Source organism: Grammomys surdaster, unplaced genomic scaffold (assembly GCF_004785775.1).
Source record: "Grammomys surdaster isolate TR1022 unplaced genomic scaffold, NIH_TR_1.0 198, whole genome shotgun sequence".
Lineage (NCBI taxonomy): Eukaryota > Metazoa > Chordata > Mammalia > Rodentia > Muridae > Grammomys > Grammomys surdaster.
The window spans coordinates 7,884,148-7,898,128 of NW_021604643.1; the positions used below are offsets into that span (position 1 = coordinate 7,884,148).

The window sequence follows — 13,981 nt, forward strand, 5'->3', positions numbered from 1 at the left end:
CCATGGGTGGTGTTTACATGACAGTCTGAGTGGCTGAATATTGCAGAAATTTATTTAGGTTTGGCTACTTGAACTTCAAGATGATTTGAATGGACCAAGCTTATTCTTCCCTCTTTGTTTAACTAGAGATGGTTTTGTCATTATTGGTTCCTAAAATAAACAGCATGAGTATATTTAGGTTTCAATGCTCTCTTTAGTGAAAAACCTCACCATGATAAAATAACACTCTGCAATATCAAAATACCTCTTTTTCATACTATGAATTTGAAGCACATGGAAACCAAGCTCGAACTCAGATGGAAGCTTCCTCCCTGCTGGTTAGCATTAATAGCACCAGAGTGTGATAGGAGAGAAGTCATCAACAATATCACCTAGCTGTGGACCTTGCCAATTACAATACCAAAATGTCTGATAGTGTATGCTAAGTGGACCAGTAGTGGCATGAATACTGAGAAGTAACCAGTCACTTCATGATTGGATCTGAAGCCTGTTCAATTGAATGGTGTCCGTGCACCTGATACTATAAACATGATCTAAAGCCTGTGACTAAGGAGGCTACAGCCACTTTCTGGAAGTCTACTGATAACTTGCTGTTGACAAATGGATATGTTGCTGGTCATGGTTTATACCTTTAATCCCAACATTGGACACAGAAGCAGGTAGATCTCTGTGAGTTCAAGATTATCTTGGTCTACAAAATAGACAACCAGGACAGCCAGGGCTACATATTGAGAGCCATTTAAAAAAAACAAATAAATGGATATGTATCAAAACTGTCTGCTAAGTAATTATGTTTATATATTTAGATAGTACAATTCTCAGTCTTGGTTAGAGAAGATTTTTGCCAGTGGAAGGTGTCAAAATGGAGCATCAAATGGAACATCTATATGACCTTCTTTATCCCCCAAGGGTAAGCTAATAACATAGACAAGGAGGAGAGAGAATATACAAGCATGAGGGTGGAGTGAATGCTATGGTGTTTTACCTTCTAGGAATTGCATGGGCGTTGAATCCCTGAATTCACAGAAACTTTGATTACCAGCACAAGACCTGCAGGAGATAATGTTCTCCACTAATCCACACACCCCTACCTGGGGACTCATTGGAAGCTAAGGTTCCTGAAAGAATGGCGATCACAGTGCTTCACTTCATTATTTTACTCTCCTCTGGAAAACTACAATGATCCAGTATCTGAATTCAGTCATCCACATATAAGAACTCCAGTTAAACTCAGTAGGTTATAAAAAAAAAGGACATGAAAACAGCAGCCAAAGGTGTTGGCAAAGCTGATAGTTCCAGAAGAAATACAAGAGAACAAGAGAGGAAAATGAGATTTGCAAACAGTCAAGGCACATTATATACATGTAGGAAACTTAAAACAATAAACTTTAAGTTATATTTTAAAAAGAAATGTAGCATTTTATCTAAAGCATACATATTTATGATCATTCACAATTTAGGGTTTGCCAAAGAGCAATGATAAGGTTTTGTGATGGTTAGGGTTTGGTTTTTTTTTAAGTTCTATTATTTTATTATTTTTAAAGTAATACAAAAATGCTTTCCATTTCTTTCTCTTTGTGTATGTGTTGGTTAATTGGTTGTTACAACCTACAATCATGTAGAAAGAGAGCCTGAAGGAAGGATTGCCTAGATCTGGATAGCCACTGGGCATGCCTTAGGAAACTGTCTTGCTTCCCTTAAGTGAGGTAGAATGAAGAACTACCAGCAAAGTGGATAGCAATGTTGCATCATGAGTTCTTTGCATGTGGTGAAAAAAGCAGGAAGCCAGTAAGCAGATAGGTATGCATTTAATCACTCTGTGCTCCTGAATGTGGATGTGATGTGACTACCTGCAAGCCTGTGTCGAAAGAGCTTGAAACGTAATTTTAATGAAAGCTGGGAAGACAGTAATACTGAAAGAAATATGGACAGAGGAGGCCTTTTTCATGAGGTTTCAGGGTGAGAAGGACTTTTTTAGAAACTGGGCAAGAAAACATTTTTGAGAAATTTTCATTAAGAATATATCTGTGCTGATCAGACTGGGGCTGAAGAAACTGTTGTGATTAATAAGAAATCTGTACCATCGAAGTGAAACTTGTGCTTCATGAGAACAAGAGGAAAGTATTTTTATCAAGATTAGTATGTAGAAACTCATACAACTTTGGTCCAAAAGAGCAAGGCGACACATGGAGCTTACTGCAAAACTTGGCAGTAAAGGAAAAGATGTCTATATGGTACTGAAACTAAAGGATGAAAGAACTTGTGGAGAGAAATTGAGGCCTGGCGCTGTGTTGCAGGTCTAAAAATCCTGTGTAGAGATAGTAGAAAATATTCTTCAAAGTGGAGACTCAGTTCTTGTGGACACCTCAGGACACTGAGCTGCCAGAACCATTGGACATCCCACATGGACATCTGTGGGTGAAAAATAGAGCTAGAATGGAAAGTCTTTGTGCTGAGAAGGACAGAGTTGGAAAGGTGGTTCTACCAACCCCCTTTTGCTCCCAGAAAATCACAAATCACAGGAAGTTAGACACTAAACAACTAGGCTTGGTATTTGGACTATACTGGATTTTGATTTGGCTTAAGTGTTATTGTTCACTTACTGTGAAATAAGAATGTTTAAGTAACTTATTTTTTAAATATGAGACTTTGGGTTTTTTAATATGTTGGACTCTTGAAGTAGTGGAAGTTCTTAACACATTAGGAGATCATTAGTGTGTGACATTTTTATGATATTAACATGAGACTCTGGGAACAAGGAGTAAAAAAGTTATGGGTTAAGGTTATATTCTGTGTGTCCAGTTAACAAGGGATGATTTATGAAGAATAATATTGAGTGTCAACTTGTCACAACCTATAATCATAAGGGAGGAAAGCCTGAATGAAGGATCCCCAGGATCAAGTGGATCCATATGGGGATTGCCTTAATTGTCTTTCTTAGGATGGAAAAGAAGGCTCTGGATCTGGGTGGCACCATTTCACATGTGGACCTTAGAACATGTAGCAGTAAAGAAAGCTGGAAGTGAACAGAAAAGAAAAGCTGTGTTCTATTTTCAATCTTGAATGTGGACATGATGTGACTTAAATGAACTGGATTTCCCTTCAATGATAGACTGTAACTTGGGATTGTAACTAAATAAGCCCTTTCTTCCCCTTTACTTTTGTTGTCAGGATATTTTCCTAAAACAACAATAACGAAATTAGTACATGTTTTTGAGCTATAATGAATCATACTTAAATTTATAGCTTCCTTTTGTCGTGTTATTTGATAGAATATTAACACAATAAAAGGGTTTGAGACATGTAAAGTCTTGTGTTATAAATTATCTTCATCGAAAAACTATAATTCTCAGTTATATACTTGTCTTCACATTTTTTTCTGTAAGAGTACAGATTTTTTGAAAATTGCAGAAGATGTATATTTACACTTTTGAAAATTATTTGCAGCTGGGCGGTGGTGGCACACGCCTTTAATCCCAGCACTTGGGAGGCAGAGGCAGGCGGATTTCTGAATTCAAGGCCAGCCTGGTCTACAGAGTGAGTTCCAGGACAGCCCGGGCTATACAGAGAAACCCTGTCTCAAAAAAACAAAAAAACAACAAAAAAGCAAGCAAACAAACAAACAAACAAACAAAAAAGAAAGAAAATTATTTGCAGATCCAGAGATCAAGTTTATTTGAATAATTCTTTAATATGTAAATATAAGAATCTGAGTTTGAGCCCCAGAACTCAAGTAAAAATATAGGATTGTACAGCATTCTAAATGGTGAAAACCAAAACATTGTCATAAAAAGCAATAGCAAGACAAGGGTGTCTATTCTCTGCACTTACTCAATGTATTCCTAGCATCCTAGCCAGAGAAATAAAAGAACTGTGATGGCTTGTATATGCTTGGCCTAGAGAGTGGCACTATTAGAAGGCTTGGCCTTGTTGGAGTAGGTATGTCATAGTGGGTATGGGCTTAAGACCCTCATACTAACTGCCTGGAAGCCAGTCTTCCACTAGCAGTCTTCAGATGAAACTGTAGAACTCTCAGCTCCTCCTGCACCATGCCTGTCTGAATGCTTCCATGTTTCTGCCTTGATGATACTGGACTGAACCTCTGGATCTGTAAGCTAGCCCCAATGAAATGTTACCTTTTATAAGACTTGCCTTGGTCATGGTGTCTCTTCACAGCAATAAAACCCTAACTAAGACAAAAACAAAAGGAAATTAAAGGGATACCACCAGAGACAACCAGCTCTATCTGCCATCCCAGAAGCCTGCAGACATCAGAGACTAACAGCTCAACCTGCAGCCTCAGAGACATCTATCAGGAACTACCAGGCCTGCCAACACTAGTGACAACCAGATGGTTAAAGGTCAATGTAAGAACACAATCAACAAAAGCCAGGGTGATATGGCACCACCAGAACCTAGCTGTCCTACAACAGGAACCCTGAATATTCTAACACACATGAATCACAAGAAAATGACCTTATATCTAATCCTATAAAGTTGATAGAGGCCTATAAAGACTGAGTGCATAAATCCCTTAAAAGAACTATAGGAAAAGACCATCAAACAGGTAGAAGACCTTAAAGAGAAAAATAAATAAATACAAGCAAATACAGGAAAATACACCAAAGAGGTTAAATAAATGAACAAAACTATGCACCTGAGAATAGAAGTAGAAGCAATAAAGAAAATATAAACTGAGGCGATCCTGGAGATGGAAAACCTAGGAAAGAGAATGGGAACTGCAGGCATAAGCATTATGTACAGAATACAAAAGATGGAAGAGAGAATCTCAGGCCCAGAAGATACAATGGAAGAAACCTACACATTGGTCAAATAAAATACTAAAGCTATAAAGTTTCTGGTACAAAACATCTGGAAAATTTGGGACACTATGAAAAGACCAAACCTAAGAACAATGGGAATAGAAAAAAGAAGACTCATAAGTCAAAGGCACAGAAAAATATTTTCAACAAAAATCATAGAAGAACATTGCGTGATGTGCCCCACAAAGGCCATGGGAGTTTGAAGCTCGGGGATGGTGTGGAAGTGACTCACCAGTGGGAACATAGCGAGCTGGGTGGTGAGATTTTGGAGCTCCGGAGCCCAGGCCAGTGTCAACAGCCATGCATGAACTTGTTGGCAGCAGTGCTGGGAAGCTGCCAGGTAGGCAGCCAGTGCCTCCATTATTGTGGGAACTTAGGACGAGCAGCCAGGCAGTTGTCTTTTCTAATATCTCTCGCTACAGGTGGAGCCCTAAGTAGGGCAAGAATTCACTAAAAAATTTAAGATTATTAACCTGAGAGTTAGAGTTATTTTATTAAGTGAGCACTAAAACAAGTCATATGTACTCAAGCGCAGAAATTTTGAAACAAAGAAAGAGACAAGATGGCGACTCTGAGTCAGACAGCCAGAGAGAATGAAGTTGCCTGCCTTTTAGCTCAGAAAAATTTAACTGTGTATTTATAATTTTGAAATTATTTGTTTTTAAGATAGATTTAAAAACAGATTTGTCCGAATCTTGTGGGGAATTTTGCCTGCGGTTCAGAATCTAGAGGGAAAATTTGTGCCTCCAGGTAGAGAGATCAACCGACAGATGGTATAACAAGATGGCTGCTCTGAGCCAGAGAGCTGGAGAACGAAAAGGGGTAGATACTGATTTAACTGTGAATTTATAATATTGGGATTTATAGGTAGATTGGTTTTAGGGTAGATTTATAAACAGATTTGTCCGAATCACGGGGGAATTTCACCACCCGTGGTTTGGAATAAAGATAGGGAAAATTTGTCTGTGGCTCCAGATAGAGAGACCAACAAATAAATATTATCAGGTATCAATTAATAGATCTGTGGCTCCAGGCAGAGAGCCAAAGAGAAAGTTTGTATAAAGTTATATTACTTTAGTATGCCTCAGAATATTCAAATTTTACCTAACATGGGCTCCATGGGAATCTTGGGTTTTTATCCTGCTGGGCAAAATAGATAAGGCCTAGTAATAGACACATACAATACTTCAGTTTACTTCATCTGTTCTAGATTATTTTAGTTTTTAAAATGGGTGTGATTTTGAGTTTTGTGGTTATATTATTCCTCTGTGAGAGAGGTCTAAATAAAGGGTTTTCTGATTATTGGCTCAAGGATATGCTGATTTGGAAAAAGATTTTATCTTTTTGTTTTTAGAAAAGATGATTAGGGTAATTACACCTTCCAGAGTAATATGGATCAGATTTGATAGAGACAGACCTCCAGAGAACTAGATTCCAGTGAATCAGATAAAAAAATTACCTTGATGAAACTAAAATATTGTTTTGATTTGTATATTACAGAATATACAGTCTTGGTGAATTCTGTCAGACACGCTGAACTCACCTGCTTGAATTATTGACGTCCTGGACTTTCAGCAGGATCCACGTAAGACACAGACATTGGTGACAATATTCCCTACCCTTCCCCCTGACCCCTTCAATATCTCAATGCCCATATTCAGCTTGAAGAAGTTATGAAGAGTTGGTGTCCCAATTCCCTGGGCTTTGGGGCTAGAGATGGTTAATATAGGTTGCCTTTCTAGGGAATTTAGAAATGGTCTTATTTGGAACAGGGAGCAATAGCTAGAATTGATTACATAGCCATAATCTCATTTGGTAGAAATATTTATAATTGTTACCAAGTTGAAGTCAAAATCTTTTAGATGGTGCAGAATTTATTTTGATGCAAAATCAAGGGTCTCATTGGTATAATTTCTTCTATTGATACAAAATTTTGTAAGTACAAGGCTTAGACCCAGTCCCTCAATAACTGTTATTTTTAAATGATCTGAGATGTTTAGCCTGTGTATAAAGGGCCAAATAGCAAACTCAAGACTCTGAGTTTTTTGTTAGGATGTTTTCAAGATTTTAATTAGAAATAACTGAGGTAGTTAACAGACAATCATCAAGATTACTTTGCATAGATAGTTGGTTTTCAAAAAACATCAGAAACTCACAGAATGTGACATTTAATGTTATTTACTCATTTGTTGTTGAGACAAATCTGCTCCAAACAGCTTCACTTTCTTGGATTATAAGAAGAAATTAAGCATCTATGGAGTTACTACAGTAGTGGCAAGATAGCTGCTAGGCAAGAATTGCCTCTTTTCATCTATAGACCTACACTGTCCAGAAAAAGGACACAATTTACAGGTTAGAACAGCTTGGTTCTGCCGAGACAGAATAGGCTTGTGCTTAATAATTCCTGTTTACTTAAGGTCTGTCAGATTATCCTCTGCCAGAAGGATGAAGATTAATGCGCCAACTTCCTGACTTACTGGGACTGTACAGGTAGGCAGCTGTTGCTACAATTGATCTCAGTTCTGGAAGCTGTGTTAGGCTTCCTATAAATATATCAGTTAATATATTCAGTTAATATCAATTGCTCTTGGATTTCTGATGGGGTTGAAGACTTATATCTCCTAGCCAACCCAGGCTATGTACATTGAGACAATAGATTTGAGAGGATGGTTTCCAGATGGCATTCAGTCTGAAGCCAGGACATAAGCCAGGAGCAGAACTATAGTCTTTTAAGTTAGGATAGAGCACAGTGCTCTTTTTTTATTGCCAATAATGTTGGACTGGATGTTAGGTCTACGTTGTACTTTATAAATCACAAAATGGTAATAGTTGTACTCAATTTACATCTGAGATAAAAAGAGTCTTTTAAGTGAACAGAAAGAGGAAGTGTTGTGGATGGCACTGTTATTTTGTATTGTGATGTAAACTCTGCTGTCCTGGGAGGGGCTGCAGACAAGGAATGAGTCCCATAATCAAAGACTTCTTGTGAACCATCTCTTAATGATTAAAGGAGCCAATCACTGGGCAAGTAAAAGGCAGGACTTCAGAGTTGCATGGAGGAAGAGAAGTAAGAGGAGGGGGGCCTTTTAAACCAGGACAGTGTGACCACAAGATGCAGCTACTAATCTCTCCTTGTTTCTATAGAGGATCCACTAGTATTCATCATCAGAGGATTTAGATTTAATATAGATGCAAAATTAGGATTCTAGCTGGGAGATAAAAGTGGAGAAAACATTATAAAAAATATACTGTATGAAATTTACTTTCAGCTAAAAATTAAATTTAAATTACACTCATACATATTCACACACAAAGGTAATGATTAGAGTTGACCTGAACTTTCAAGAATAAGGGTCCCAAACAGTTTGCTGTCATGAAGGAGAACTGGGGAAGATGGAGGGGGATAAAGAAGACAGAAAATTGTAATTAAGAAGTCTATATGACCTGTAGACTCATGTCAGCAATTTTATGAGGAAGTACAGCATTTTATATACAGTTTGTAGGCTGAAAATGGGCAAAGGTCAATAGAAATCTAAGTTAAAAATTATTGGCAATTTGGATTCCAAAACAGAGATGACTGAGGACTAGTAATCACAGCCCATTCATGGGTGAAAGTTGTACATCCAAGATCCTAAACCTTAATATCTTTGGGGCCCTGAGTCTGGCCCTAGACAAGACCTTGCCTAGTCTATCCTCTAACAAGGACCCATAATGAGAACACTCTTTGTCGTTGCATCTGGGCCTCTGAAAAAGCATTGAGTCTGCCTGGATCCAAATATAGTTGATGTTATGTTACATTCAGTACTGACCTACAGGGCAGCACATGCATACTAGTGCAATAATGGCAATACAATTATGGAAATCACTAATCATGTTTTGATTGGAAAGCAGGTCTGTCTACATAAGGAACTTCCTGCTTAACACTATGATATTGTACCTTTTATAAAACTGAACAAGAGCTCATAGTTAGAGAGGTCATAGACTTTGAGAAAAATCAACAAAGATAGGCAAAAAAGATAGTAGGAACAAGAGACCAAGGTTTCATGTTATAAGATTGTGTTCTCTAGACATGGCAGGGGAAAACAGACCCGTGAACTCTCAATAATATGCTTACGAGAACAAGGACAGTATATTGGCAATACAAGTGGCCATACCACTGTGGACAAAGTAAATTCCACAAGGCTTCATGCTTAGATGAAGTAGATATTTATACTGAATGGTTTTTTTTTCCATAAAGTTCTAGAAGTGCAGAATAATATATTGGAATGAGTTGCAAGGCAAAGCAGAATGTATAACCTGCAGGCTACATAGAAACATGATGTGCTACCTACACACTGTTTTTGTGGCTTTAGACTCCCTATGAGAGCTCGCTATGAACTAGAAACTACCGTTAGATCCATTTACTGGGCAACAGGAAGGAGGCCTGAGGAAGCTAATTTACACAAAGTTGCACAAGCTGTAGGGTACAGAATTCTAAAAGAGTTCTGTGATAGCAACATTCAAAGTCATAATCATATTAAGTCCCTAGAGTGATGACAGAGAACTAGTGCATGTCTCCCATCTGGAATTTCCTCTCATGTGCATGGAGATAGTATCACTGTTAGGATGATTGATTTAGGTTAGGAGTTTGAAGAAATAAATGTCTGTGTATGTAAATGTGTATTATTTAAAGGGTAGTGTATACAACTACAAGCAACTGTTATTCAGCTATGTGACTAGCCAGTTCTGCCATTAGGGGAAAATCCTTTGACATCTCTGATCTTATGATTGCAACCTAAAAGTTGAGAGTCTGAGGACTAGAAGATTTCCTATATCCTTTCTATAAATAGCTCGTAGGTCCATAGAGTAACAACCCTGAGATCATTATAGGACCAGTGGAAAGTGAAGAATTGATACACATGGCAATGTGGGCCTGAAATCATTAGGGAAGTCACCCCAGCAACCATTACACTAGAGAATAAGTATCTGTAGTATTTCCATGTAATTGGCTTTTCTCCTTCCACCTTAAATCTCAACAGGATCCCAGTACAACTGTCTCAGTTGCTATGAGTGGATAACTAAGTTTACGGCCAAAAGCATCCACTAAGGAGAACCATTGCACACAACTGGAAAGTGCACAGAAAGAAAATAGGTAGCTTGAACCTTACAAACAAACCCACATCTTCTTCTACGATTTGCATTGGGGCTAAATGTCAAGACTTTGAATGTAGAATCTGTGTTCTGTCAAGACCTATGCAGCTTTTACAGTAGGACTCATATGGGACAAGGTTTTTAGATATTTACCTCATCCATACATCTACCCTTATCTCTCTCAAACTTCCTTACCCTGAAAACCATTTTCTTTCTCTTTTCACAGATTACTGAACTTTAATGAGTAGAATTATCTCAAACATAAAATTCTGCATTAATTTCGGCCATGAGGTGTGAGATAAATTCTTAAATATCTTACTGTGACATTTATTGCCTTCTGTTTGTTGACTTGTATTATGAGGGAATAGGGGTATCTTCAACAAAGAAACAGTGACTGTCAATCCTGACAGTTGTGTAAGGCTTCCAGAGAGACTAGACTTAAAACAAACTTAACTTTGTTTCAGGAAAGTTGGCTGAGATAAAAATGTGTTTGTCTACCCTTCCCCATTTCTACATCATTGGGATAATATTTTATTTCTCTTCTTCAGAAATCTGCTTTAACATTGGGACGGGTATGGCCCTCATGCCTCATTGTACAACGACAGGGGGACTGGAGCCATTACAAGGTCCCCTTCAAATACTGGAGGTCAGGCCTCTATCCCCGCCTTAGCAAGTTTAGAATTGCCACAGCCCTTCTATACTTAGAGAAGGGAGGAGATGTCAGGGGCAGCCCTGCTTACACGCTGAAGGCCTAAAATCAGCCACAGGTCTAAAATCAGCAACAGGCCTGTCATACATGTATACTAACACCAAGTCTTGGGTCTCAGTGGAAATACATTGAAACAGATGGCCATAAGCTAATGAAAACAGGCAGCTTTTGTGGTAATTTACAAGCCTGAGTAGTCATAGATCTTGTAAATAGGTAGCCTGGGCAGACAATACCAACTTAGATAAGGTCAAGCGAGTCATAGGCAGAGTCATAGTGCCTTGTCCCCTGAACCTTCACCCAGCTGATACCCGGTTCTGAAGATATCTGTATTCCCCCTGAACACCCACACTCCAGTGCCATTCCTTTTCCCACATCCTGCCTTTCTGTGTTTATAACCCCTGTGTGAATGAACTACGATTTGAAAAAAAATAAATTGTATTAAAAAAAAAGAAATCTGCTTTAAAATAAGAACTTGATATCTGTAGAAATACACAGCTTGATCCGTAACTTTTGGTTAGCTAGAGATAAGGTAAGTGTTAAGGAAGGACACAGTGTTCATGTCATTTCTTTTGTCTTTTTGGAAGCTCTCAAACTACTTTTTGTTGTTCTCCTTGGTTGTGCTTGCAAGTCTGAGACAACCAGGATAACAAAGCAGATATTTAAACTCAGACAATATATGCAGACAGCATGAGTCTTCTGGCTTCTTTATCTTGAATCATATTTAACTCAAAACATTCTCTGTTCCAATTGGCTTTATGCCTCACATACCTCAAACTGATGACAACTGTGTCAGGTCAGCACTGGGAAATATCTCCATTAGCTACTTGTACCTAATGAAGTTCTCATTTAAGGTTTACATCAGAAAACTTTCCTTCTCTAGCTGTCCAGAGAGATGGTGAACACAAGGAACAAATTTATCAAAACCTGTGAGTATATTCAGAATTACACATTTACCAAATTGAAAAACTATCAAAAATTTTTATTACTGTGAATAAAAATAAAAATCCACATTTCCCCAGTATCTTCTGGAGATGGTGGGCTACACTGAATACACCAAAGCTTGGCAACCCATGTTACCAGAATACAAGTTTAAAAAAACAAAACAAAAGCGATGAAATCTATTGTAAGTACTAGATCAAGAGTTTCCCTGGACTAATGACTTTAAGTTGGTTTCTCTGGATGCTCACAATTCTCCCAGGAACCTTGGGTTCAAGAGCACTGGTGCTCAGTGTGTTACTAAATGAGAAACTTTAGTTATCGTAAGCCGAATAGACAAATTTATAGTGCAAAGGGTATCACACCTAAACCTCTTATTCTGAACTGTTGATCATATCCCTGCTATTTTCTTCTCCAACTAACAAAAATACCCTGAAACTGAGATAATCCTTCCTTAAAGACAAGAATGGACTACCCTTTCCAGATTGGGTGTTTCATAGGACGATTTACCAAAATTTCATCCATGATTTTACTGGGCACAGAAGAGTAATTCTATCACAATTGTAAATTATATAATAATTCAGGCTACTTTCTAAATGTTATTTAAATATATTAGCAAAGCATTTAGAAATTCTTATTAATAAAGAAACTTACCCTAAATGAAAAAGATAATAAACATTACTGAATATATAACTTGGGATATGAAGCAATTTCATACTTATTATTTTGAAAGAACAACATTTACATTGTGATAAGACTGAAACAGCAATTACACTCGGAAGTATCAGTAAACCATTAAGCCACTCATTTCAATCAATCACATGTGTCAACTATATCATAAGCTCAGCAACTTTATGTGTGCATTAATAAATGTCTCCAGTCATCTTTAATTATCTTTTTAAATCTTCATGACATTATCTGAATCAGGTAAGATCTGAAAAATGAGCAGGTTTTCCTTGGCAGCTGGAATGGAAACACTGAGTTCTTTCTATGAAAAGGCAAGGGAGGGTTTCTCCTGATCCAGAATCAGATAAAGAGATACAAAATGTTATCATTTGACTTGAGCCAATAATGTGTTCTTTTTCTCCTCCAAAATACTAAATAGGATCACAGAGGCGATGATTAAAGGAAGAAACATTACTGAGATCACACAATTCATCCTCCTAGGATTCTCTGATTTCCCCCAAATCACAGCACTGCTCTTTGTTATGTTCCTCATCCTGTACATTACAACGCTGACCTGGAACTTGTCCCTTATTGTTTTAATAAGGATGGACTCCTACCTCCACACACCTATGTACTTCTTCCTCAGTAATCTGTCACTTATAGACATCTGCTATATCACTTCTACAGTCCCAAAGGTTCTTTCCAACCTCTTCCAGGAAAAGCACACTATCAGCTTTGTGGGCTGCATAGTTCAATACTTTGTGTTTTCCACTATGGGGCTGAGTGAATCTTGCCTCATGACAGCCATGGCCTATGACAGGTATGCTGCCATTTGTAACCCTCTACTCTACTCATCAATCATGTCACCCAGCCTCTGTGCTAGGATGGTGATGGGAAGCTATACGGCAGGATTTATAGGTTCTCTATCTCAGGTATGTGCCTTGCTGCAGCTCCATTTCTGTGGACCTAATGTCATTAGACATTTCTTCTGTGACATGCCCCAGCTGTTAAATCTATCCTGCACTGACACATTTTTTGCACAGGTAGTGCTTCTCATATTAACAATGTTGTTTTGTATTTCAAATGCCTTAGCCATTGTGATATCCTATGGCTATATTGTCTTGTCCATCATGAAGATCACTTCAGCTAAGGGCAGGTCCAAGGCCTTCAATACCTGTGCTTCTCACCTGACAGCTGTTTCCCTATTCTACACCTCCAGTGCTTTTGTATATTTGAGTTCCAGCTCTGGTGGCTCCTCTAGCTTTGACAGATTTGTGTCTGTCTTCTACACGGTGGTGATTCCTATGTTGAACCCTTTGGTGTATAGTCTGAAGAACAAGGAAATAAAAGATGCTATAAAGAGGTTACAGAAGAAGGTGGGATGCTGCTAATAATAATAAGCATCTGAAATTTCCGACAGATTTTCTCAACAAACTACCTACTTATGTAGAAAAAGAGATTCAAACTGATAATAGCAATAAACTGTGACTGATTCAATGCTACTGATCCATAATCCTTGTAAGTCCTCAAGGTCTATTTTTTTCGTGTTCCATCAGAAACAGCTTCATCTCTCATTATCTATCAACAGTATTTTTGAGACAATCAAATTTATAAGTTTTTGCTGCTGTAATTGAAGACTTTTCAGCCCTGGGTCCTGTCCTTACAGAAGGCTGTAAGCATCCCTGGGTTCAAAACTCTGGTCTCACAAATAGTCCAA

At 38.0% G+C, this 13,981-nt stretch overlaps 1 protein-coding gene across 1 annotated transcript; it reads left to right on the top strand.

The window, feature by feature from the left end:
* The first annotated feature begins 12,716 nt into the window (after positions 1-12,716).
* Positions 12,717-13,655, top strand: LOC114623477 (olfactory receptor 5AN1-like). Its single transcript, XM_028770146.1, has one exon. The coding sequence runs from the start codon at positions 12,717-12,719 to the stop codon at positions 13,653-13,655; it is 939 nt and encodes a 312-aa protein (XP_028625979.1).
* The last annotated feature ends 326 nt before the right edge of the window (positions 13,656-13,981 follow it).

Bases quoted from the DNA above. Each gene is read 5' to 3' on its own strand.
- LOC114623477 (XM_028770146.1), top strand. From the start codon at position 12,717: ATGATTAAAGGAAGAAACATTACTGAGATCACACAATTCATCCTCCTA.